At 35.9% G+C, this 23,963-nt stretch overlaps 1 protein-coding gene across 5 annotated transcripts; it reads left to right on the top strand.

Moving 5' to 3' along the window:
- LOC108660981 lies at positions 5,070–18,182 on the top strand. Of its 5 annotated transcripts, none has more exons than XM_018116364.1 (15): positions 5,070–5,161; positions 5,339–5,474; positions 6,552–7,097; positions 7,270–8,484; positions 8,602–8,926; positions 9,158–9,413; positions 9,503–9,719; positions 9,928–10,280; positions 10,401–10,937; positions 11,629–12,832; positions 13,178–13,525; positions 13,770–14,007; positions 14,511–17,320; positions 17,470–17,621; positions 17,746–18,182. In XM_018116364.1, exons 2-15 carry the CDS (start codon positions 5,355–5,357, stop codon positions 18,032–18,034), a joined length of 8,610 nt encoding a protein of 2,869 aa, XP_017971853.1. In that variant the 5' UTR covers positions 5,070–5,161; positions 5,339–5,354; the 3' UTR covers positions 18,035–18,182. The 5 variants fall into 5 exon arrangements, with proteins under 5 accessions (XP_017971853.1, XP_017971857.1, XP_017971856.1 ...); XM_018116365.1 differs by having other exon boundaries at positions 5,077–5,127; XM_018116368.1 differs by having other exon boundaries at positions 5,070–5,474; positions 17,717–18,182.

Raw genomic sequence — 23,963 nt, 5'->3', positions numbered from 1 at the left:
CTTAGGAAATAATCATATTGCCATAGCACCAAAAGATCAAGAGAAAATAACCTTCACATGTCCTTATGGTACTTTCACCTTTAGAAGGATGCCATTTGGACTGTGTAATACTCTAGCCACATTTCAATGGTGCATGACGTCTATCTTCTTGGATATGGTGGAGAAAACCATAGAGGTATTTATGAATGATTTCTTAATTATTGGCATAATTTTGATAAATGTTTGTTCAATCTTGATAAGATGTTACAAAGATGTGAGGAGACAAACTTGGTTTTAAATTGGGAGAAATGTCATTTTATGGTACAGGAAGGCATTGTTCTTGCTCACAAGGTGTTTAGCAAAGGATTGGAGGTGGACAAAGCCAAGATTGAGACCATTAAAAAGCTTCCACTGCCAACCTCGATAAAAGGTATTCAGAGTTTCCTTGGACACGTTAGCTTTTATTGATGATTCATTAAGGATTTTTCCAAAATTGATAAATCTTTGTGCAATATTTTAGAAAAAGATATCCCATTTAAATTTGATGATGCATGTCATGCTCCATTTAAAGAATTGAAAAAAAAGTTGACAACTGCACCCATTATTGTAGTTCCTGATTAGTCATTCCCATTTAAGCTTATGTGTGATGCTAGTGATCATGTTGTAGGTGCAGTGTTAGATAGAGAAAGAATAAAATTTTTCACCCTATATGTTATGCAAGTAAAACCTTGATTGAAACCCAAAAGCATTACACCACCACTAAGAAAAAATTATTAACTGTTGTGTATGCATTTGACAAATTTCATTCATACTTGATTGACACTAAAGTTGTTGTTTATAATGACCACTCTGCAATTAAGTATTTGATTGCTAAAAGGAATGCCAAGCCATGATTAATAAGATGGATTCTATTGCTACAAGAATTTGATTTAGAAATCAAGGATAGAAAAGGTTCAAAAAATCAAGTAGTAAACCATTTGTCAGGGTTAAAGCATGACAACCAAGGTAAGGATGTTCCTTTGATCAACGAAACTTTCTCTGATGAACAATTGTTACATGTTGGTCAAAAAAATTACCCTAGTATGCTAATTATGTCAACTTCATTGTAAGTAAGCTTCTACCTTTAAATTTAACTTCTTAACAAAGAAAGAAATTTTTGCATGATCTTAAATTTTATATGTGGGATGAACCATCTTTGTTCAAGCAATGTGCTAACAGAATTATAAAAAGGTGCATTCTAGAAGAAAAAGTTAAAAACGGTTGAGACATTGTCACTCATCAGAATATGGGGGTTCTTCAATCAGGTTTGTATTGGTCAACATTATTAAAAATGCTCATAACTTTGTTTTACATTGTGGTAGATGTCAACGAGTGGGGAACATTTCCAAAAGACATGAGATGCCGCTTAACAACATTTTAGAAGTGGAGATTTCTTATGTTTAGGGAATCAATTTCATAAGACCATTTATATCGTCATTCAACAATCAATACATCTTGGTGGATGTCGACTATGTGTCAAAGTGGGTAGAAGCCTCAACCCTGCTTGCAAACGATGCTAACGTGGTGATGAAATTTCTAAAAAAGAGCATTTTCATCAGATTTGGTATACCAAGAGCTATCATGAGTGATGAAAGGAGTCATTTTTGCAATAAATACTTCATAGCGTTACTCGCGAAGTATGGAGTGACACACAAGGTAGCCATAGCTTATCACCCTCAGACATTTGGACAAATAAAAGTGTCAAACCAAAAAATCAAAAGAATTTTAGAGAAAGTGGTATCACCATCAAGGAAGGATTGTCCCTGTAGACTTGAAGATGCATTGTGGGCATATAGGACAGCTTACAAAACTCTAATAGATATGTCCCTATATCGTTTGGTTTTTGGAAAAATGTGTTACCTCTTAGTTGAATTGGAGTATAGTGCATTTTGGATCATCAAGAAATTAAATTTTGATTTACAAGCAATGGGCGAGAAAAGATTGCTTCAATTAAATAAGATGAATGAAATTCGCTTGGATGTTTATGAGAATGCCAAATTATATAAGGAAAAGACAAAGAGATGGCATGATCAAAAGATTGTCGAGCGACATTTTGAGCCAAGTCAGCAAGTTTTGTTGTTCAATTCACGATTAAAGTTATTTCTATGGAAATCGAAATCAAAATGGTTGAGACCCTTTAGTGTATCAAAAGTGTTTCCATATGGAGTAGTGGAAATAGTTGATGGGTTGACCAATGAGACATTCAAGGTGAATGGACAACAATTGAAGCATTACTAGGGAAGACCGACCCCAAACAAGCCCCACAAAAGTTCAGCTAATGACTTTGAACGAAGCGCTTCTTGGGAAGCAACCCAAGTTTCTCAACATAGTTTATTTTAGTCATTACTTTTCATTCATGTTATTTATAAATTTTAACTTATCATTTTTATGTTTCTTTTCTCATTTGATTGTTTTCTATTTGATTTTTACGGGTATTAGGATTACATAAGGTAAGTAAGTAAGTGAGTAATTAAAAAAAAAAAGCAACGTCGTGGCTCTTCGAAGATGCCTCCTCTCATACAAAAGCTTGAGAAGAAGCAGCCACAGCGCTAATTACTCAGCACTACGGCATTGCACAAAGACCCAACCCATACATTAGGCCAAGGCTTGAGTGTTGCAGCACTATGTCAGGGGTTTTTATTTTCAAAAGCTACCGATTTCACTTCTCCTTTAATATTTTCTCATCTTTTAAGGTTCTTTCTCTCTCTAATTTAGGATTTCTTCCTCTCTTATCCACCCACTTCACACCCATCGCAAATCTTTGCACTCAATCACTATTTTGTTGCAAGTAAGGTTGTACCATCACGTCATTCTCAACATTTTCTGCATTCTCCATTCAAGTAAGTCACTTTCTTCTATATATTTTCAGATTTGTTAACTTTGAATATTGTGGAAGATATAATGTTGTTGATGAATGGTTAACTTCAATTTTTGCTATATTAGATTAGATGTGTTGGATTTAAATCACTTTACATGGATTTATGGTGAATTTAGTTATTTGATAAGGGTGAATGATGAACATCAAAAATTCGCTTTGGCATGGAATTTTTGGATAGTGAAATATGTGTAATAAAAGAAGAAAAAAAATTTTGGTTAATCTAATTGGGTTGTGGCTGCTTGTTTTAGGCATAATTACTATCTATTTGTGTGAGAGGGATGGCACCCACGAAAAGAATTCATGGTAGTAGTAGTGGGACTCGATTTGATTGTAGCAAATTTGTGTCTGCTAATGTGGTTGAGAGACATAGCCAATCGCTGGTGTATAAAGTCTTTATTCCGAAACGTGACATTAAAGTTTTTCTTAATAATATCACTCATTACGTGAATTAAAGCCTTTTTTTTGTAACTGTTATTGTTAGCACTATATATAAAACCTTTATAATTCATTCAAAAGTTTCTCTTCCTTCCAAGATTAACCCATTATCCTCCAGGGCTTTTCTCTTTAATTCTCCTCTACTCTTTAATTCTCTTCTTATTCTTTTTCACTTATTACGACACTTAGTATTTCAAGAATTGCTCTAATTTTTCTCTTTGTTGTTGGACTTATTTGCAACACTTTCTCTCTTTATTGCAAGAACACCCTTTACGGTAGCCAATGGAGAGTAATAAGTTCCCTAGAAAGCAGACTGGCAATCATCAGCAACTGTAGCAGCAAGACCAGCAAACTTAGCCACTTGAAAGAAACTCTCAGAGTTCAAATCATTAAATGCCTCTTCAAGTGCCGAAACCGCCTTGTGGTAATCATGTTGGCAAATCTTGAGGCGTTTGCGGCTGGCAGTAGAGGTGTTGTCGTTGTTGAGCAGCTCAACAATGTGCATTTAAGCGAGCCAGACCAAAAGAAACATAAGCCAGCTAGTAGGCATCAGCAGCTGCAGTTCGAGGATCAGAGCAGAGAGCCTCAACGCAGAATGTGTAGTTGGATGTTTGGTTGCAAACCTTGTCCACAAGCATTGTTGGGCTGTTGCCGGTGGCTGCAAGGACGGGGAGGGGATGTAACACAAGAAAGAGATTAGCACGAAATGAAAGCTGACAATTTCTTTTGGATTAAATTTGCAGCCTGGAAATTTTTGAAATATTTATATATAGCCTGCAACAATGTCTACAGTGCAAGCTGTGGGCCATTTTTAAAATATCTTATGGAGTAATAGAATTTCTTTAAAAGAAATCCAATTCTAGAAAACAGGGAGAGTTGAGAGGAGGGCTACAGGCCATAGCCCATAGCAGCATAATTAGCATAATAATATCTAAATCAACTGCTTTAATTCAAAATTATTCACCGACGCTTGTACTTCCCAATGCGTCTAGCCAGCTGCCTATTGGTTAATTATGCCCCTAATTGTCTCTATTTATTTAATTATCAGCCATGAATCCATTGATAAAATTAAAAACTCCAATATAATCCTCTTTGGATAATACTTAATTAATAGAGAGTTGGTGATTAAGATGCAAATCAAAAAAAGAGTAAAAAGCAGTGCATGCAAATAGAATTATTCATAAACAAAATTTGTTTGTAACTAGGATAAGATACAATGCGACGTGCCATATACTTGCCGGTGTCGTTAGTTAAAAAGTGAAATTATTACTCTCTTCTTTAGAGATAGTGGAAAAGACTAAAACGAATGAAAGGGACGAAATCGTCTTTAAATAAAAAAAGAAAAAGAAAGCCTACTGCTAAAGAGACAATTACATCTTCTGCTTTATTTCATATTTACTTTATTACATCTTTAAATAAAGGGAAAAAAAGGGGTATTGTTAAGTAATAAATACACTTGCTAGTAAGTGTACAGTGTTTTGTGTAAACCAGGCCGTGGATGTCAGTGCAAGTCTCTCGTTTATAAGGAAACTTCAAGAGGCATGCAGGTTTTTTCATTAATGAAAATCTTCAAGTTTTTAGAAAAAAAAAAAAAAGTAAATATTTTCTAAGTGCAAAAGAAAATGGTTGGCCTTTTAAAAAAAAAAGGCAAAAGAATTAGAGGAGACTTTTTAAGTCAATAAGGGTGTGGAAGTCGATGAGACCCATATGTTTTTTTAATTCTCTTTATAAGGTTTCTTCGTGCCATTCGACGATCGTACAAAGATGACAATGGAAGTGGCTCTCTGCCTCTGTTGGTAAAGTCTGTTAAGTGTGATAAGGATTGATAATGTATGTTAGTGCTTGTACTGCAGATTCCTAGCTTTGCTTCTATATTTGCTTTCATATTCCCCTTCCTTTGCAGCTAAGAAACCCCCAGACTTTGCACTCTTTTATTTTGTTTTGTGGGTTCTTTTAAAGGGTGAGGGCTGAAACGGGTTTCTATAACTCTCTGTTTTTTTACTACAGATATTCAGAGGAAAAGATGGGTGGTGAATGTTCAAGTAAGAATAGAGTAGTGACTAAAAAGAATCTGGGTTTTATTGATACTGTGTTTTCATGGTCTCTTGACGACATATTCAATGATAACCTCTACAAGGATCAGGTGGGTTTACTTTATCCTCCATCATCATCATCATCATCATCATCATCATCATCATCATCATACTTGATTCTTTGATTTTCTTTTTTGTTTATTAAAATCTTATGTTTATCATATTATTTTGCAGTTTTTTTTAATATCTTGCACTTTTATAGAAGTTGAATATCTATTGCAGAGGTTTTGGAAGGAGATGCTTTTAAAAGAATTGCTGTAGTAGTTACAGCTTCGAAGAATATTTTCTTGTTTGGGTTGGGCTTTTTCTCCAGCCCAAGCCCTTTTCTGCGTACATTTCTCATGTGCTTCTTGCTTTCTCTCCTGCCCAACTTTTATGGATATAGCTATGGACTTACGGCGGCACGCCAGAAGTGGCATATTGTTTACGTTGGTAGTGAATTGAGCATAACTGAAGTTTGCTAAAACATGGCACAATAAGACTTGTGAAGTTTGCTAAACGGAATTAGCAACAAAAGGCTGCTTAAAGTATATAACTTGGTATTTTCTTACAATTAAACTCTTCTGAAATTTTACTACTAAAATCATGTCTTAGTGTAGGTTTTGTTTATCAAATAAAATACTTTAGAACTTTAAATTGCTCATGAGTTGATCTTGAGCTCGCTTAATTAAACCAGAGAGCTGAACAAAGATTGAACACCATAAATTTGTTTAATGATTGAGCTTTGTATCAAGAGGTTGAAATTTCCTTCAGCTTAAGTTGACCATGGGGAATCATCCTCTTTTATAAACCCAATCCCGAACTGGTTGCTATGTGTCCATGCATGTTAGCTCATTTTTTATCCTTAATTATGTAGTTTGCACTTAGCTCCCTTTGGCTTTCCATTTGCATTAGGTTTTGCGCTTGAGTTATTTATTTTCAAATGCCGTGGAAAAAGATATAAGAGGTTTGTTACTGGCTTAATCTGCCTAAATGGCTGTCCATACATGCTTTTGCTTGTATATGTCTGAATCAGTTGAGCTATGTCAAGAATTGAACTCTCGTTACTTTTTCTGCTTTCTCAATTATAGTTGTGTATTGACTGCTTTGGATTCATATGATCTTTCACATTTAATCTCAATTTCTAGGTGGAAAAAATTCCAGTTTCATTTCAAAGCACGGAACATTATCTTGGGTCATATGTTTTGCCATTGTTGGAAGAGACGCGAGCAGCAATACGTTCATCTATGGAAAGTATAGCTAGAGCGCCTTATGCTGAAGTGACATATCTTAACGAGGCAAAGCCACATGGCACATTATCGTTTGATGTAAATGTTGATTACTGGAGAAACAGGTTCAGTGATCGTGTGAAGGAACCATACAAAACATTGCCCGGAGATATTTTCGTCATAGCAGATGCTAAACCTGAAACTGAGTCTGATTTACAAAGGGGAGGAAGAACCTGGACATTTGCTTTAGTCACTAATATTACAGCGGACGAGGATGAGGATAATAGCTCATCTACTTCCTTCAAAGTGAAGGCACAGGAAGACATTGCATCCAAAGATGAGATGCAGAACTCGCTATTTGTAATTTTCCTGAGGAATGTAACCACAGGGAGACGAATATGGAATGCATTGCACATGAAGGGAAACCTAAACATTATCAAAGAACTTTTGCCCACTGGTTCTGTGGTATGTTTCATTAGTTTCATATGTTTCAAAGTGTAACTGCGGGACCAGTTTTGTGAATTTATTTTTGTTATTGTTGTTATTTTGAAGAACAATTTTTTGAGGAATTTATAGTTGTTTTACCTTTGTATAATTGCTGGAATGAATTTTTATTCAAATTTCATGTTGTATACAGGTAGAAGAAAGCTGCAGTCTTTGTTCCTCACAGAATGATGGAACCGTGAATGACATTTTTCTGACAAGTTTGCTGTCTCAAATGAACGAATCTCAAAGGAAGGCAGTTTTGGCTTGTCTTAACAAAGTGCAGTGCAACCACAGGGCTCATGTGGAACTTATTTGGGGCCCACCGGGAACTGGGAAAACTAAAACTGTTAGTGTGCTGCTGTTTACTCTGTTGAGAAAGAAATATAGGACACTAACTTGCGCCCCGACAAATGTTGCCATTACAGAAGTAGCTTCACGTGTCCTAAAGCTGGTAAAAGAAGCTAAGAAAACACCCTCTGTTCCAGATGATCCATTTTGTTCCGTGGGAGACATCCTCTTATTCGGCAGTAAAGAGAGACTTAAGGTTGGTACCGAGCTTGAAGAAATATTTCTGGATTATCGTGTAAAAAGGCTTACAGAGTGCTTAGGCCCGCTGGGTTGGTGGCACTGTTTTACTTCAATGATAACTTTTCTTGAAGATTGTGTCACTCAGTACCATATTTTCTTGGAAAATGAATCAATCAAAGAGAGGGAACATGGTCGTGAAAATGAAAACCATGAGAAAGAGTGTTGCAGTGAAACTGATTTTGAGAAGGCGAAACACAAATCATTTCTTGAATATGTAAGAGAAAGATTTGTCTCTACAGCAAACCCCCTGAGAAGATGTGTCTCGATTTTACACACCCATGTACCCAAAATCTACTTTCTGGAACATAATATCCAAGAATTCGAAACTCTTTTTGACTTGCTTGATTCTTTTAGAACTGTGCTGTTTCGTGAGGATGTAGTTTCTGAAGAAGTGGAGGAGCTCTTTTTACTTTCGACAGATGTTAAATTGCTTCGCCAAAATGCCGAAACATCACTCTTGCTGTGCTCGGTAAGAAGCCAGTGTCTTTCTGTTTTGAAAGCCCTCCGTGATTCTCTTCAGGAACTCAAACTACCAAGTGCCAGGAACAAGGATTCGATAATACGATTCTGTTTTCAAACAGCGTCCTTACTCTTTTCCACTGCATGCGGTTCACATAAACTCTATAAACTTGAAATGAAACCACTGAATGTGTTAGTGATTGATGAAGCAGCACAGTTAAAAGAATGTGAATCAGCCATACCCTTGCAACTGCCCGGTATAGCACATTCCTTTCTTATTGGTGATGAATGGCAATTGCCTGCTACAGTTCTAAGCAATGTATGTAAATTAGACTTTCTTTGTTGTCTTCCATTCCTCTCTAATGTTCCTTTGCAATTTCTCCCCTCCTTTATTTTGAGAAAAAAGTTTATTAATTTTTCTCTTGTTTTTTTATAGGTTTCTGATGAAGCTGGCTTTGGAAGAAGTTTATTTCAAAGGCTAACGACATTGGGTCACTCAAAGCACCTTTTGAATATTCAGTACAGAATGCATCCGTCAATCAGTTGCTTTCCAAATGCAAGGTTCTATTCTAACCAGATCTTGGATGCACCGTGTGTTAAGCATAGGAGTTATGAGAAGCATTATCTTCCATGGCCTATGTTTGGTCCTTATTCCTTCATAAATGTCTGCGGAAGAGAAGAAGTTGTTGATGCTGGATATAGCCATAGAAATATGGTTGAGGTAGCTGTTGTGCAGAGGTTGGTGCGAACTCTGTACAAAGGTAATTATAACAAGCTTAATTTGTAGAATTTTTTTTGAAGATATTGTTTCACTTAAAGCTGGATTTTATCAATTAACTGGCTTATGCCTTTTGACTTCCAGTGACTGGCATTGGCCTTTAAGGAGATAGTTCACTATGAGTGCTGATGAGGCCTTCTCTCTTCTTCCTATTCAAATCAGAAAGCATTCTTGTATTATTAGATTGATTTGTATTTGTTGCTTTTGCGTACAGCATGGAATGGCTCAAGAGAGAAGCTCAGTGTTGGTATAATCTCTCCCTATGCTGCTCAGGTTGTTGCAATTCAGGAGAAACTTGGTGGGAAGTATGAGAAAATTGATGGCTTTGTAGTGAAGATGAAGACAGTTGATGGGTTCCAGGGTGGTGAGGAAGATATTATAATAATATCAACTGTGAGATCAAATAGTTCAGGTGCAATTGGGTTCATGTCAAATCCTCAAAGAACAAATGTTGCTCTTACAAGGGCTAGGTATTTCCCTAGATTAACTTGTTTCCCTTCAGTTTTTGCAATTCTGTGAATAGTTGCAATCTGTTACTGGGTTTTCAATGCCTTCTCAGGCACAGCCTCTGGATTTTGGGGAATGGAGGAACGCTGGCACAAAGTGAATCTGCTTGGGAGGCTTTAGTTCATGATGCAAAGGCACGATATTGTTTTTTTAATGCTGATGAAGACAAGGAATTGGCAAACACCATTCTAGATGCCATGAAAGATTTAAATCAACTTGATGACTTGCTTAATGGCGACAGTGTTCTTTTCAAAAGTGCTAGGTGGAAGGTATGTAACTTACCCTGGCTAAAACTTGCTTCTATCAAGTTGTCAGCATTAATTTATATTTGAAGTTTGTACATTTGACATGAAAACTTATGTTATCTTACATACTGGCAACCTTTTTTATCAGTATATTTTAGTTAATGAGACTCCATTAAAGAATATTTATACTAAGTGGTAAAAATTATTTTCTTTTTGTTTCCCATGGCTTCAGGTTCTTTTCAGTGATTACTTTAGAATGTCATTTGGGAAGCTGAAATCTGTCCAGACCAAGAAATCAGTTTTAAACCTTCTACTAAAACTTTCCAGCGGCTGGCGACCTAAGAAGAGAAATGTGGATTTAATTTGTGAAAGCTCTTCTATGGTCTTGAAACAATTCAAGGTTGAACATCTTTATATAGTCTGCTCAATTGATGTAGTGAAGAAGCATAGGTACACTCAGGTATTGAAGGCTTGGGATCTTTTGCCGTTAGAGGATATTGGGAGACTGGTTAAGCGCCTCGATGGCATCTTCAGAATGTATACTGATGATTTTATCAGTCGTTGCAATGAGAAATATCTGGAGGGGTATGTGACCATAATGATATTACTAACTTGTAAATATGAAATTTTCCTTTTTTGAATATGAATGTTATGCAATCATTTTAAGACTCCTACATCGTTTTTACTCTTTTTTATCGTATCTAGGGATTTGGAAGTTCCCAAAACTTGGACAACCTCATTTGATATTGTCAGGTATAAGGCACTAAGCCAAGATGAAAGAGAGAACACTTCAAATGGCAGTGCTTCAGATGGTAGATGTTATGTAGAGAACTCAAAAGTGAGTGAGAGCTTGCTGTTGATGAAATTCTACTCTTTATCATCGGGTGTTGTGAACCACCTTCTTGCTGATCAGGATGGGAGAGAACTAGAACTCCCATTTGAGGTGACAGACCAGGAACGCGATATAATTCAATTCCAAAGAAGCAGTTTTATACTAGGAAGGTCAGGCACTGGGAAGACTACTGTCTTAACCATGAAGTTGTTTAAGAAAGAACAATTACACCATTTAGCAACTGAAAATTTGGATGAAGTTGACACAAATAACTCTAATGAAGTCTGTCAGGCAAACAGAATCATGGGTGGTATTGGAGGGACTGAAGCGACTGTATTGCGCCAGCTTTTTGTAACAGTCAGTCCCAAACTTTGTTATGCTGTGAAACATCATGTTCTTCAATTGAAAAGGTGAGTTTGGATAATGAGTTAAAATGATAGCTTCGATGTGGTATAAAACTTAGAGTTTGCAATTGGCATAAAAATAAATCAAAAGATAACTTCATTATCTTGGCACAAAACGCTGATAATCTTTCATGTGCAATTTTTCAGAAGTTTGAAACAATAAAATCTTTGAGAAGATTTACATCTAAAATGCTGGCAAGTCTTTTTTTTTTTTTTTAGTACCTAATCTATATTAAATATCTGTGGACTTGCAAGTTTTTCAAGCTTTAGAGCAAGAACTGCAGAATTGCATATCATAGCATTTCAAATTGAATAAAGACGTCTACTGTTTATAAGTCTGCAAAGTGTTTTATTTACTATTTATTTTTCAGATCTTTGATAGTCTTTTGTCTATGTGTATATGTCCTAAATTAATAATGGTTGCTGCTTATATATGGTAAAGTTCAAAGGTTCTTTTTATGTCCGTGATCATAGATGGTTGCAAGAGTGTTGCAAGTTGCACTCTTTTTCTTATGTACAAATAAGTTGCAATTTTATAAATAATTCAAAGTTGATTACTTTGGTTCTGACTTTTCATGTAAATTAATTTGATCAACTTGATAATGTAATACTCAACTCCGGGACTTTATTCAGCTGCATGGAGGTTTTTTTTTTTTTTTCTTTTTTCCCATTGTCACAAGCCTTGTTAAATATACAGGTTTGCCAGCGGGGGAGATTATTCTCAAGAGAGTGCCTTGGAAGATGTGGACGATATTGATGGTGCAGCACAATTCAAGGATATTCCGGATTCATTTGTTGATATTCTTCCTAAGGCATACCCTCTTGTTATAACTTTACAAAAGTTTCTGATAATGCTTGATGGAACAATCGGTAACTCTTTCTTTGAGAAATTTAATAACGCTAAGGAGCTATCAATGTTAAATGGGGAAGTTGAGAATGCACCAATTTTCTTACGAAACTTTATAAGAACAAGGGAGGTCAATTATGAAAAGTTTTGTTCAACTTATTGGCCCCATTTTAATGATAAGCTGACAAAAAGCCTTGACTCATCCAGAGTCTTCACAGAGATAATGTCTCATATAAAAGGTGGCTTGAGGTCAGGGGATTCTTGTGATGGTAGACTCAATGAGGAGGATTATGTAAAACTATCTGAGGGTAGAGTGTCTATCTTAAGTGGACATGAGAGACAGATGATATATGATATTTATCAAGATTACGAAAAAATGAAAAGAGAAAACAGAGATTTTGATATGGCTGATCTTGTGATTGATCTTCATCGTCGACTTCAAAATGAAAGGTATGAGGGTGACATAATGGATTTTGTTTATATTGATGAGGTGCAAGATCTTACAATGAGGCAAATTGCTCTTTTCAAACATGTTTGCAAAAATGTAAGCGAAGGCTTTGTTTTTTGTGGGGATACAGCACAAACTATTGCCAGGGGTATTGATTTTAGGTTTGAAGATATACGATCCCTTTTCTACAATGAGTTTGTTTTGGAATCAAAATGTCAAGCAGATGATGGGAAAAAAGGGAAAGGTCAAATATCTAAAAAATTTCAGTTGAGCCAGAATTTTCGTACACATGATGGTGTCCTAAGGTTAGCGCAGAGTGTCATCGACCTTCTTTACCGTTTCTTTCCTTCATTTGTTGATATATTATCCCCCGAAACTAGTCTTATATATGGAGAAGCCCCAATTTTGCTTGAATCTGAGAATGGAGACAATGCTATTGCAACAATATTCAGGAACCATGGTAATGTTGGGGGACATATGGTTGGATTTGGAGCAGAGCAGGTCATATTAGTACGAGATGATCCTGCTAAGAATGAAATTTCAAAGTATGTTGGCAAGCAAGCACTTGTTCTGACTATAGTGGAATGCAAAGGTTTAGAGTTTCAGGTATTTGTTGTTTCCTAATTATTCTTGTGTTCCATTATTGAATGATTTGCATTTTTTTTTCCCTGTAGGGTGATTTTAATTTATTTAAAAATAAATGCTCATTAAAAGTTTTCTGTTGTTTAGTTAATCTTTTATTTTTCTACAAGTTCAGAACCTAAGATCAAGTCTGTTGGCTTGTGTTTGACAAAAATTAGGTTTATTCCTTGTGCGTTTGTATGTTTAATAATTGTTATGGTCCACATGCATCTATCTTAACAGGGCCTTCTTTCTGTCTCCCTAGTGTTTGTTTTTGAGAATGTAAATTGATTCATCCATGCCATGCTTTTGTATATTTTATTTCTGTAGGATGTATTATTATACAACTTTTTTAGTTCATCACCTTTAAAGAGTCAGTGGAGAGTTGTATATGCATACATGAAGGAGCAAGGCTTGCTTGATGCCAGTTGGTCATTTCCAAGTTTCAAACCGGAAAAACACAACATTTTGTGCTCCGAATTGAAGCAGTTATATGTTGCTATCACTCGCACAAGGCAAAGACTGTGGATTTGTGAAAATGTAGAAGAGTTTTCCAAGCCTGTGTTCAACTACTGGAAGAAGAAGTGCCTTGTTCAAGTTAGGAAGCTGGATGATTCACTTGCACAAGCAATGCAAGTTGCAAGCAGTCCAGAAGAGTGGAAGTCACGTGGTCATAAGGTATGTTCTTGCTTGTCTTTAGAAGGTGGTCTATAACTGATCTGGTTGTTGCTCTTGCCAGATAATTCTTGTTTGTAATTCCCATTAACTCAATTTTGTTAATTTTTTTGCTTAATCTATTGTTAATCATTTTCATACATGATTGAACCCATTTTTCAATGGGTTTAGGACTACCAATTTTGCAATGAATTAACATTTGTGCAAATTTAACAGCTCTTTTATCCCAATATTTTGTGTCCTGCAGCTGTTGCGGCAAGGTAACTATGTGATGGCAACAATGTGCTTCGAAAGAGCACATGATACATATGGGGAAAGACTGGCCAAGGCTTTTGGACTTAGGGCAGATGCTGACCGCTTGCATGGTTTAAATCCTGAAATGTCTTCTACTGCCAGGAGGCAGGCTGCTGAAATTTTTGATTCCATCGGCAAGGCTGAGCATGCTGCAGATTGCTTTTACATGTTAGAGGAGTATGAAAAAGCAGGTGCAGTTCCAGTTCCCTCCTTTTACCTTGTTTGTATTATTTTCTTGTAAACATGAATGTGAAATGTTAACCTCGACAGCTCTGACAGTCTATGATTTCTATATTTTTTTTTTTTTCCAGAAGACACTTGCATTCTTCTAATGTGTTCAATAACTTCTTTCCACAGAGTAAGAGAAGGAACAAGATTATTCGATTGCAGCTTTTTAGATTAGATGCTGATGCTCTTAGCATTTTCATTTCTCAAAAGCATTATATTTCAGAATAAAAAATTCTCCATTTTATTTGTTGGAACATCCTTGTCTTTCCAAGATGGGTCTTTATGGAACTTTTGTTTTGTGTTCATTAGTGACTAAAAAATAAATTTTCTTTTTTTTTTTCTAATACAATTATATCATGCTTTAGTCTAGGATTATTTATATGCTCTTATTTTGTGTTTATGTGTGTGTGCATATATCTGTACAAGGGTTCATGGACAGTCTGAAAGTAATGTTTTGGAAATGCAGGTCAAATATATTTGGAAAAATGTGGGGAATCTGCTCTATCAAGAGCTGTAGAATGTTTTCTTCTTGCTGGATGTTACAAGGCTGCAGCAGAAGTGTATGCAAGAGGCAACTATTTCTCAAAATGCTTGTCTGTTTGTACCGAAGGGAAACTCTTTGACATGGGCCTGCAGTACATTCAGTACTGGAAACAGCATGTAAATGTGGATGACAAAATAGTTACTAGAAATGAGGATATAGAAGAGCTGAAACAAAAGTTTTTGGAGAGCTGTGCACATCACTATCATGAGGTTAATGACAAGAGAACAATGATGAATTATGTCAGAGCTTTTGATTCAATGAGTTCAAGACGAACATTCTTGCAGTCGTTAGAGTGTTTTGATGAGCTTCTGTATCTGGAAGAAGAATCAGGGAACTTCCTGGAGGCAGCAAACATTGCAAAGTTGAGAGGTGAACTTCTACTTGGGGCTGATCTGCTTGGGAAGGGTGCACAATTTGAGGAGGCCGCAATTCTTATTCTCTGGTTTGTGTTTGCGAACTCTCTTTGGTTAGCTGGGAGCACAGGATGGCCATTAAAGCAGTTCACAGAGAAAGAGAAGCTTCTAACAAAAGCCAAGTCATTTGCAAAGAAGTTGTCAAACCAATTTTATGGGCTTGTTTGTTCAGAGGCTGACATTTTACTGAATAAGCCAAGCAACTTATTCTTGATGAAACAATATTTAAGTGCTTCTCAGAGGCACAAGAGTACCCGAGGTGAAGTATTAACTGCTCGAATGATTCTAGATCATCATCTTCAATTAAATAACTCAAAATATGAATGGGTAGATGAATTGGTCTTTGATCTAGCAAGCTACTCAGAAGAGCAAATTTCTGGCAACCAGGTTACCACCGAGACACTGGTCTACTTTTGGAATTTCTGGAAGGATAAAATTATGCAGATATTTGAGTATCTTGATCATGCTGAAATCCAAGATATTAGTGATTACAGAAGATATGAAGAATTCTGCTTGAATTATTTTGGTGTGTGGAGACATTTTAATAATCGACATACTGTCTATCTTGTGCTGAATTCCGATGCTGAATGGCTGAGAAAACTGGATTACAAATATGTTTGCAGTAACCAGAAGCAGGTTTCTATGTCTTGCCATCAATTTGTCTCAGCTGCAAGGAGTTATTGGTGTTCAGAACTGCTCTCTGTTGGCCAGCAAGTTTTGACAAAGCTTGAGAAATTCTATAATTTCCCACAAAAAAATTTTCCGTCATCCTTCTATCAAAGCAGGTCTCTTACTCATATCTACGAGGTCGCAAGTTTTCTCTTGAATTGCAAGTTTCTGAACAATCAGCGTGTGGACAAGGCTCTGATGAAATTTGTTCAACTTTCAACAGAGAACTTCTTTGGCTATATATTTCCTCTTGATTGGCGAGAATCACTGAGGGAGAACATGATCTCTCTGAGGGGAACTGAAATCTCAAAGAATTTACTTGAAGAGGTTATATTTGGAAAAATCAGGTCAAAGAATGGGTTGTCTTATGGGGAAACTGGAATGGTGGCATTGATAATTCTTGGGTCTGATCAGCTAAACAATGAACTATATGGGAAGATTCTTGAAGGCTTAAAATGGAATACAGAATGGAAGAACTTCATTGGGAGTCTCAAAGAGGATAGAGGTTCTACTCCAGTTTCTGCAACTGGCCCTATCAATAAATTTCTCGGGGGGAATAGAAGCTCAGAATCGACAACTGGATCTTCTTCTGCTGGTCATATTGAGGAAAGTGGGAATGAGAATCAAATTATTTTCAAGTTCCATGAAGCTTTACAAGTTACGTATAAAGCTAACTGGAGGCGCATATCTGATTACATTTCACCAGTTTGTTTCTTGTATCTTGTTGAGCGCTATCTGGTCTTGTTATCCTACTTCAAAGGATACTTTTTCACTACCAAGGCTACTTTTGTCGAATGGCTTATCTACCAGGATGGGATACCCAGCTCAGCTTCCAGTTTTGTGGCTGTTAAGCAGCAATCTTTGGAAGATATTCTTAAATTTGTAATTGAAATGATCCAGCAGTTACTCTATTGTAAGCAAGAGACAGTAGATTGGATCAGAAAATTTCATACAAATGTGAAGGGGAACCATTCACTGGTGGTTTTGAGATTGGTTGTCATAATGTGTTTGCTTCATTTGAACTTTCATAAGTGTCCCAATTTACGTAAGTGTCTCAATTTGCTTTTTGACTTGCTGGGTCAACAGCATGTTACAGAACTACTGCCGTGGGATTTCTGTGATGCTCTTTGGAGATGGCGGAGACATAATTCTCTGAATATTGATATAAATGTGCTTGGTCAAGCATTCAAAAAGATCAGAAACCCTCTCACAATTGTGAGCATGGGGGGAAACTGTCCAAATTTTGCATGCCAGGATGTTATATTTGTTGATATGAAGGTGAATCCATGCAAGGAGGAAATATTAGGAGTCTTGTTCCCTAAAGCTGCTAGTTTGTGTGGTGAAGTACTTCCTCCGGCCAGTTACGATGATGGGAAGAGCTCAAAGGTTGTTCCAAATTTAAGCTCTGGTTGTCTGCCAGATCAAGACTTGAATGCACAGAATCAAAATAACAGTGACATGCTGAGCTCAAAGGTTGTTCCAAGTTTAAGCTCTGGTTGTCTGCCAGATCAAGACTTGAATGCACAGAATCAAAATGATAGTGACACGCTGATTAACCATGTCAAGTTTTGGGAAATTGTTGAAGCATTTAAGGCACTGGGTGACATCAGAGATCAATGGACCATTATGTTAAATGCTTCAAAAATGAGGGTAATTGTTATAAGCATGTGATTAGACAAGCATTCTCAAATGCCTTGTTTTCCTTGTAATTAATGTTGCTGGTATTATTTTATCTGTTATTATCATATTTACTGTTATTTTTGTGTTATCTCATCATCACTTTTTACTGAACTTTTTAGGGGTACCTAGGAAAATGTATTTTCCTCCTAAATGCTGCAGCAGAAGGATGTTTGCAGAAGAAACCTGCGGGTAGTGAAGACGACGACTTCTCAAGGGAGGCAATCAGCATGCTAGATGAAATGAAGCAACTCCATACTCAACTGGAACCGAGGTCAGTGCAATGCATTAATTGCCTTCTCCATATTCCATATGTAGTTGTATGACTCCATCTTTACACCAAATGATCAGTGCACAGTATTTCCTTAGAAGTTCGTTCCGCTGCTTCCTTTTTTCAGTGAGCTGAAACTTGAAGGTAGCATTTCAATAATTGGAGCCCTTTGCGAGGAGCTACATTCAAGAAGGTCTTCACTGGAGCCTCTTCTGCAGCAGCTATTCTTGCAGCAAGATGAAAATCTTATATCTGATGAATCTGGTGGTCAATGTGATGAGGAAGAGATTGGCAGTAAGGCCGAGGAATGTAGCGAGGGTAAGAAGCCAGCTTCAGAAGCTACTGTGACTGGCAGATCCCAAGGGAAGAATAAATCCAAGAAAAACAAGAAGAATCGTGGCCGAAAACTTAAGTAGATAAGCATTCCCTTAAAATCTAGAGGGTTTATATAAGTTGAGAACTTAACTATCTATATTCACAGAAGTATATAACGTACTTTGCTTATGGCATAGACCTTTTTATTTTTGGAGAGTTATCAAAGAGCTCGTGCAATGACTTGAACTATGAACCACTGCATCTTCTTTATTTTATGAACTTGATGGTGGAATCTATAGTCTCAAGTGGGTTTGCAGCAAACCACCCAATCAGACGCGGAGGGAGGGGGGCTAGCAGGGTCCGCCCCCCACCCTCCAAAGTTCCAAACATTTATAATATTTTCATTGTTTTTTAAAAATATTTATAATTTTATCTTTATTTATTAATAAATTTTATAATTTTATTTTTTAAATATTAAATTTTTATTTTTACCCCTTCAAACTTAAAATCTTAATTCCATAACTACACTCAATGTTTGCTTCACGCCACTCTACCTAGCCCTTTACCTTACCTTTGGAAGCAAGGGTAGTATGAATGATGGAGTTCCATATCTTCGAGACCAGGCTAGCAAAGGATCTGTAATTGTGCCAGCACCATAGCTCTTGGGCTTCCATTCTAGGCTTTGTTAGTATTTACATGCAATATGCATGATTAACACTTGTACAGAACCACCAAGTGTTTAACATGCGATTACATATCATTCTAGTCTTTGTTAGTATTTACATACAATATGCATGATTAACACTTGTACAGAACCACCAAGTTAACATGCAATGCTTACACATTCAAGGACATGGAGCAGCAACATAGACTCTGGTTTACTAAACCAGTACAACGAAGCAAAATGGACACATGTCCAACACTTAGTTAAACAAGAAACAAGACTCAAGCTAGTTTTTATCACGACAGTCCTCTTAAACACTAGCTTGGTGAACATTCAGTTTGTTTCTCAGTTCTTCAAACATGGGCAAAGGTAGTGGTTTAATCAAAATGTCTGCAAGTTGATCACTAGAGCTATAGTGTTGAATGGATATCTCTTTATTCATCTCAACTTCTCTCAAGGCATGATATTTAATCTTGATATGTTTTGTCTTGCCGTGAAAAACAAGATTCTTCACCATAGCAATAGTAGACTTATTATCTACATTCAGTTTAGCTGAGGGCACATGAAGAAAACCAAGATCAGTTAATATTTTCTTCACCCAGATGGCTTGATTTGCAACTATAGCTGTTGATATATACTATACTTCTACAAAGGATAGAGCAGTTGTCTCTTGCTTCTTTGAGTTCCAGTAGAAACCACCATTTCCATGAGAAAACACATCCTGAAGTGCTCTTGCAATCATCAAAACATCATGCCCAGTCACTATCAAAGAAGCCAACTAAATCAACTGATTTTGCATCAAAATAAGTGAAGTGAAGGCATAGATCAATAGTCCCTCTTAAATATCTGAGAACTCTTGTAGCTACTGAAAAATGTTTAGTTGTACGTACCTGTATAAATCTCGACAAATAGTTCACAGCAAACATCAAATCAGGCCTTGAAGCACATATATAAAGCAATGATCCTATCAAACTTCTAAATGATGAAAGATTTTTAAGTTTAAATCCCTTACCAACTGGTAGCTTCTCATGAGTAACAAAAGGAATTCCTGCAATTTTGCACTCACAGATATTAAACTTGTTCAGAACTTCAACAATATAACTTGATTGAAGTACATGGATCCCTGTATTGTCTTGAAGAATCTGTAATCCTAGAAAATAGCTCATCTGTCCAAGATTAGTCATTCTAAATCTGTTTTGCATTTAAAACTTGAATTTTGTAATTTTTTCTACATCTCCTCCTGTAACTAACATATCATCTACATATAATGAGATGACCAATGGATTTTGGACACTTGTTTTCTACACATACAAGGTTGCTTCATTGCAGCTTTTCTGAAATGCTTGACTCTTCAAATATTCATCAATCTTGCAATACAAGGCATGTGATGCTTGCTTCAAACCATTAAAAGCTTTATGGAGTTTATACACCTTGTCTCTGTTGGACTCAAATTCAAAGCCATAAGGTTGCTCAATAAAGATTTCTTCCTGCAAATCACCATTCAAGAAAGCAGATTTAATGTCCAAATGAAAGATTTGCTAGTTGAACATAGTTGACAAAGCTATTGGCAATTGAATGGTATCCATTTTAGCAACTAGTGCAAATTTTCATGGTAATCCACATCAGGAAATTGAGCAAAACCTTTAACTAGAAGCCTTGCTTTATGCTTGTTCAATGAACCATCAGAATTAAACTTCTTCCTAAACACCCACTTCACTCCAAGAGCATGACACTAAACTCCATGTCTTGTTAAGATTTATCATTTTTAACTCTTCTTTCATGGCTTATTTCCATTCTGATGACTTAAATGCTTCTTCAGGTGTAGTAAGCCCAAACAATGCCATATGACAACTTTTAGAGATATCCTGTAACAATCGGGTGCCTTGCACAAGAGGCTCATCCACTATTTGTTCATTGTCAAGCATATTTTCACTGTTTATAGGATCGAAGTCAACATATCCATTTGTAATTCTAGTATACTACACTTGATTAAGCTCCCAATTTCAATACGCTCTTTCATCAAATGATACATGTCTGCTAACAAAAACTTCACTTGACTCAATCTGATTAATTTTGTAAGCCTTAGACTATTGACTATAACCAATGAAAATTCCCATCTTTGCCTTGGGTTACAGTTTATCTCTAAGTTCTTCAAGCACATGTTGATAGCAAATAGGCCCAAAAATCCTTAAATGATCTACAAAAGGCCTGATATTATGCCAAACCTTATAAGGAGTTTTGTTGTTGACAACTTAAGTTATCAAGATGTTCTGCAAGTAAACTGCAATGCTAGCTGCTTCAGCTTAGAAGCTCTTTGGAAGCTTTTTTCAAATAGAAGGCACCTAAATATGGCAACAACAATTCTGTTCTTTCTCTCACTTACACCATTCTGTTTAGGATAGTATGGAGCAGTTAATTGATGAAGAATGCCTTCATTTTCCAGATAGTTTGTGAATTCTGAAGAAGCATATTCTCCTCCATTATCTGTCTTTAAAGTCTTGATCTTGCAACCAAATTCATTCTTAACTCTAGCTTTAAATTTTTGAAACATAGAAAACACTTCTGACTTATGCTGCACGAAATAGATCCAAGTCATTTTAGAGATGTCATCAATAAAAATAATAATGTATCTGCTTCCATTTAGAAAAGGTTCACTCCTAGGTCCAATAACATCATAATAAACTAAGTCTAGTCTATTAATTGCTCTATTCAAGCTCGATTTAGGAAAAAGGCTTTCGGGTCAATTTGCCAAGCTGACATAAGCTGAATACAAGGCCATGTTCATGCAATTTAGGAAAGTCCATTAACAAACCAAAGGCACTTGTTTGTAGTAATGACTTATAGTTGCAATGGCCTTGCCTTTTGTGCCTCAAATATTTTTGTTCTGATGAAGATTTTATTGCAGACAAGCACATATTTCCCCATTTTATAGGAAAACAATTTCTCACCATAGGAACAGACATCACGTAAATACCAAAAAGTTCATAAATTGTGCAAGCATTATTTTTAAACATCAACATATAATTATCATCAACTAACTGGCATACACTTAATAGATTTTGAGTTATTTCAGTAACCAAAAGCACATTAAGAACATACCTGGTGCCTAAAGTGGTTTGATTTGTAACTGTGCCTCTTCCTATAGCTTGCATTATATAACCATTTCCTATTTTTACTAAAAAACAATGATTAGTGTCAATTTAAAAAAATAACTCAACCTTTTAAAGTCATGTGATTTGAACATGCACTGTCAAGAAGCCACTAATTTTCATTTGCTGAACTTGAATCTGTAATAGACATAAATAAGACTGACACTAGGGCATTGTGAAGACAAAAACTTTCTTTGAGTACAAGTAAAGTAAAAGATAACTTAGTTTAATCTAACTTAATGTGCATATAACCTAAATAATATACTTCTATATCAAAGACTTGCTTTGTAACTTCAGCCTTCTCAACTTGTTTTGCAGCCTATGGTTTCTTATCTGCTACATCAGCTTTATTCTTGCAAACTCTTTCTACATGTCCGAGCGGCTTGCATGCATTACATTTGACCCCAGGTCAAAACCAGCAATAATATTCTGCACGGCTCATCTTTTACAGTAAAAACAAATTGGAAACTTTCCTTTTATATTCTGAAGTCTTCCAGTAGGAGTACCAGCTTTATCCTTTTATTTGATATCATTTGGATTCTTTTTAAAGGAAGAATCTACATGAGATTTACCTTTTGCACGAGTAGATAAAGCATGAGCAACTCTTTCATCTCTCTTTGCTACTTTCCTCTGTTCATCAGCTTCAAAAGCACTCACTAAATTTGAAGTTTCTTTATCTAAGCTCGCAAAGGTATATTGATTTTTGTAAAAAGACTCCTTTCAAATCACAATCAAATTTGACACTTTCTAAACCTCATGATATGTGGCAAAATGACAAATGTCAAGACCAGCTATTGCAGGCTTAAAATTGTAGAAGGCTATTTTGACAGAGATAGGCTCAAAATTCAGTATGAATTTTTTTCCAAATGAGCTTGAATCTTTAAGGGTGCTTGAGAGTATTAAACCCTTAGGAAGGTGTCCAATGCATTCAACTGTCTTGAAATGGTCTATCTCTAGTGCTTCTTGTTATCACCTTATTTGGAATCATGAGTGGCTTCATAAATTCTCATTTTCGCTCTAGACTGCCCTTTCGAGTTTTCACCCTAGAGCTTCATCTTTTTCACTCACTTTTTTTTCTCTTTTTTTTTTTTCATCTTCGCTCTAGATTGCTCTTTCGGGTTTTCATCCTAGAGCTTCATCTTTTTTCACTTGTTTCTCTTTTTCTTTTTTTTTTTTTGATTGATTGTTACATCATGCACTTGAAAAACTCAAACTTAGTCCAAAATGACTAAAAGGATTCAAGAATATAAATTTAGCAAAGAAAAGAAGTCAAAGTTTCATCTANATTAAACCAAGGATCATTCATTATTGCTCTAAGGACTCTTTTAAGATATTTGTCCTTTCTCAAAGCATGTTTTTTCCACCATTTCTCTTCTATGCTTTTTCTTCCTTTCTTTTTTTCAATTTTCATTTTCATTTTTTCTTCTTCATTCATTTTTTCAAACTTCATGTTGATGGATTGAGTTCCAAACTTTCAAGAACTCAACTTTGCATCTGTTCCCCATAATATAACAGATGTTCGTTTTTCCCTCAAAATGAATCTTCTATCATCCATGGTTTTGACAAAGAATTTTCTTCAATATTGCCCTCCAATGTGGGAGGTGATCCTTGGTTGAGGTGCATTTTAGAGACAATGTAATAGGCTCAAAGGGGTAGCAAGTGGATAATTTCTCATTTGTGAAGGGAAAATGAAACATGGTCATTTATCCTCTCAACTATGGTTACTTCTATTAAAGAGCAAATCCCTAGAAAAGAACAATTTTAAGATCAAAGCTCGATTTTTTTCATTTTTCCACTTTTGACACCATTTGAGTATTTCAAGTGCATAATGTCACTATCAACTTTCCTCGCCATTCACTCACTTTCTTTTTTCTTTTTTTCATTTTTTCACTTCACAACTGAAAATTGAATCAACCTTTCCAAAGTGAAAAGATTCATCAAGAATGTTTTCTTTCTTCATCAACAACTCAAATGAAGGCTTAGGAGACAACTCTTAACAATAAAGGTTCTTTAGAAGCCTTCAAAGATCTAATATCAGAACATCTTCTCATGGTTTACTCTTTTAAGAAACACTTTTGCTAAATGAGAGGGGAAAGAAGGCTATTTTTAAAAGCCAAGGTGTCTTGAAGGTATTGGATAATCTTGCTCTTTTGATCATCATGCCCTAAAATAAGATCAAGGATGGTTTTGAAAGGTTCACATTTGGCATATAGTTGA

Source organism: Theobroma cacao, chromosome 2 (genome assembly GCF_000208745.1).
Source record: "Theobroma cacao cultivar B97-61/B2 chromosome 2, Criollo_cocoa_genome_V2, whole genome shotgun sequence".
Taxonomy (NCBI): Eukaryota; Viridiplantae; Streptophyta; class Magnoliopsida; order Malvales; family Malvaceae; genus Theobroma; species Theobroma cacao.
This window is presented reverse-complemented; position numbering and strand designations above follow the sequence as displayed.

What these genes read in the sequence shown, in the direction of transcription:
- LOC108660981 (XM_018116364.1), top strand. Translation starts at nt 5,355, where the DNA reads ATGGGTGGTGAATGTTCAAGTAAGAATAGAGTAGTGACTAAAAAGAAT. An exon ending in CTGCTACAGTTCTAAGCAAT is followed by an intron (nt 8,485 to 8,601) that starts GTATGTAAATTA and finishes GTTTTTTTATAG; the next exon opens with GTTTCTGATGAAGCTGGCTT. An exon ending in CATACTCAACTGGAACCGAG is followed by an intron (nt 17,622 to 17,745) that starts GTCAGTGCAATG and finishes TCCTTTTTTCAG; the next exon opens with TGAGCTGAAACTTGAAGGTA.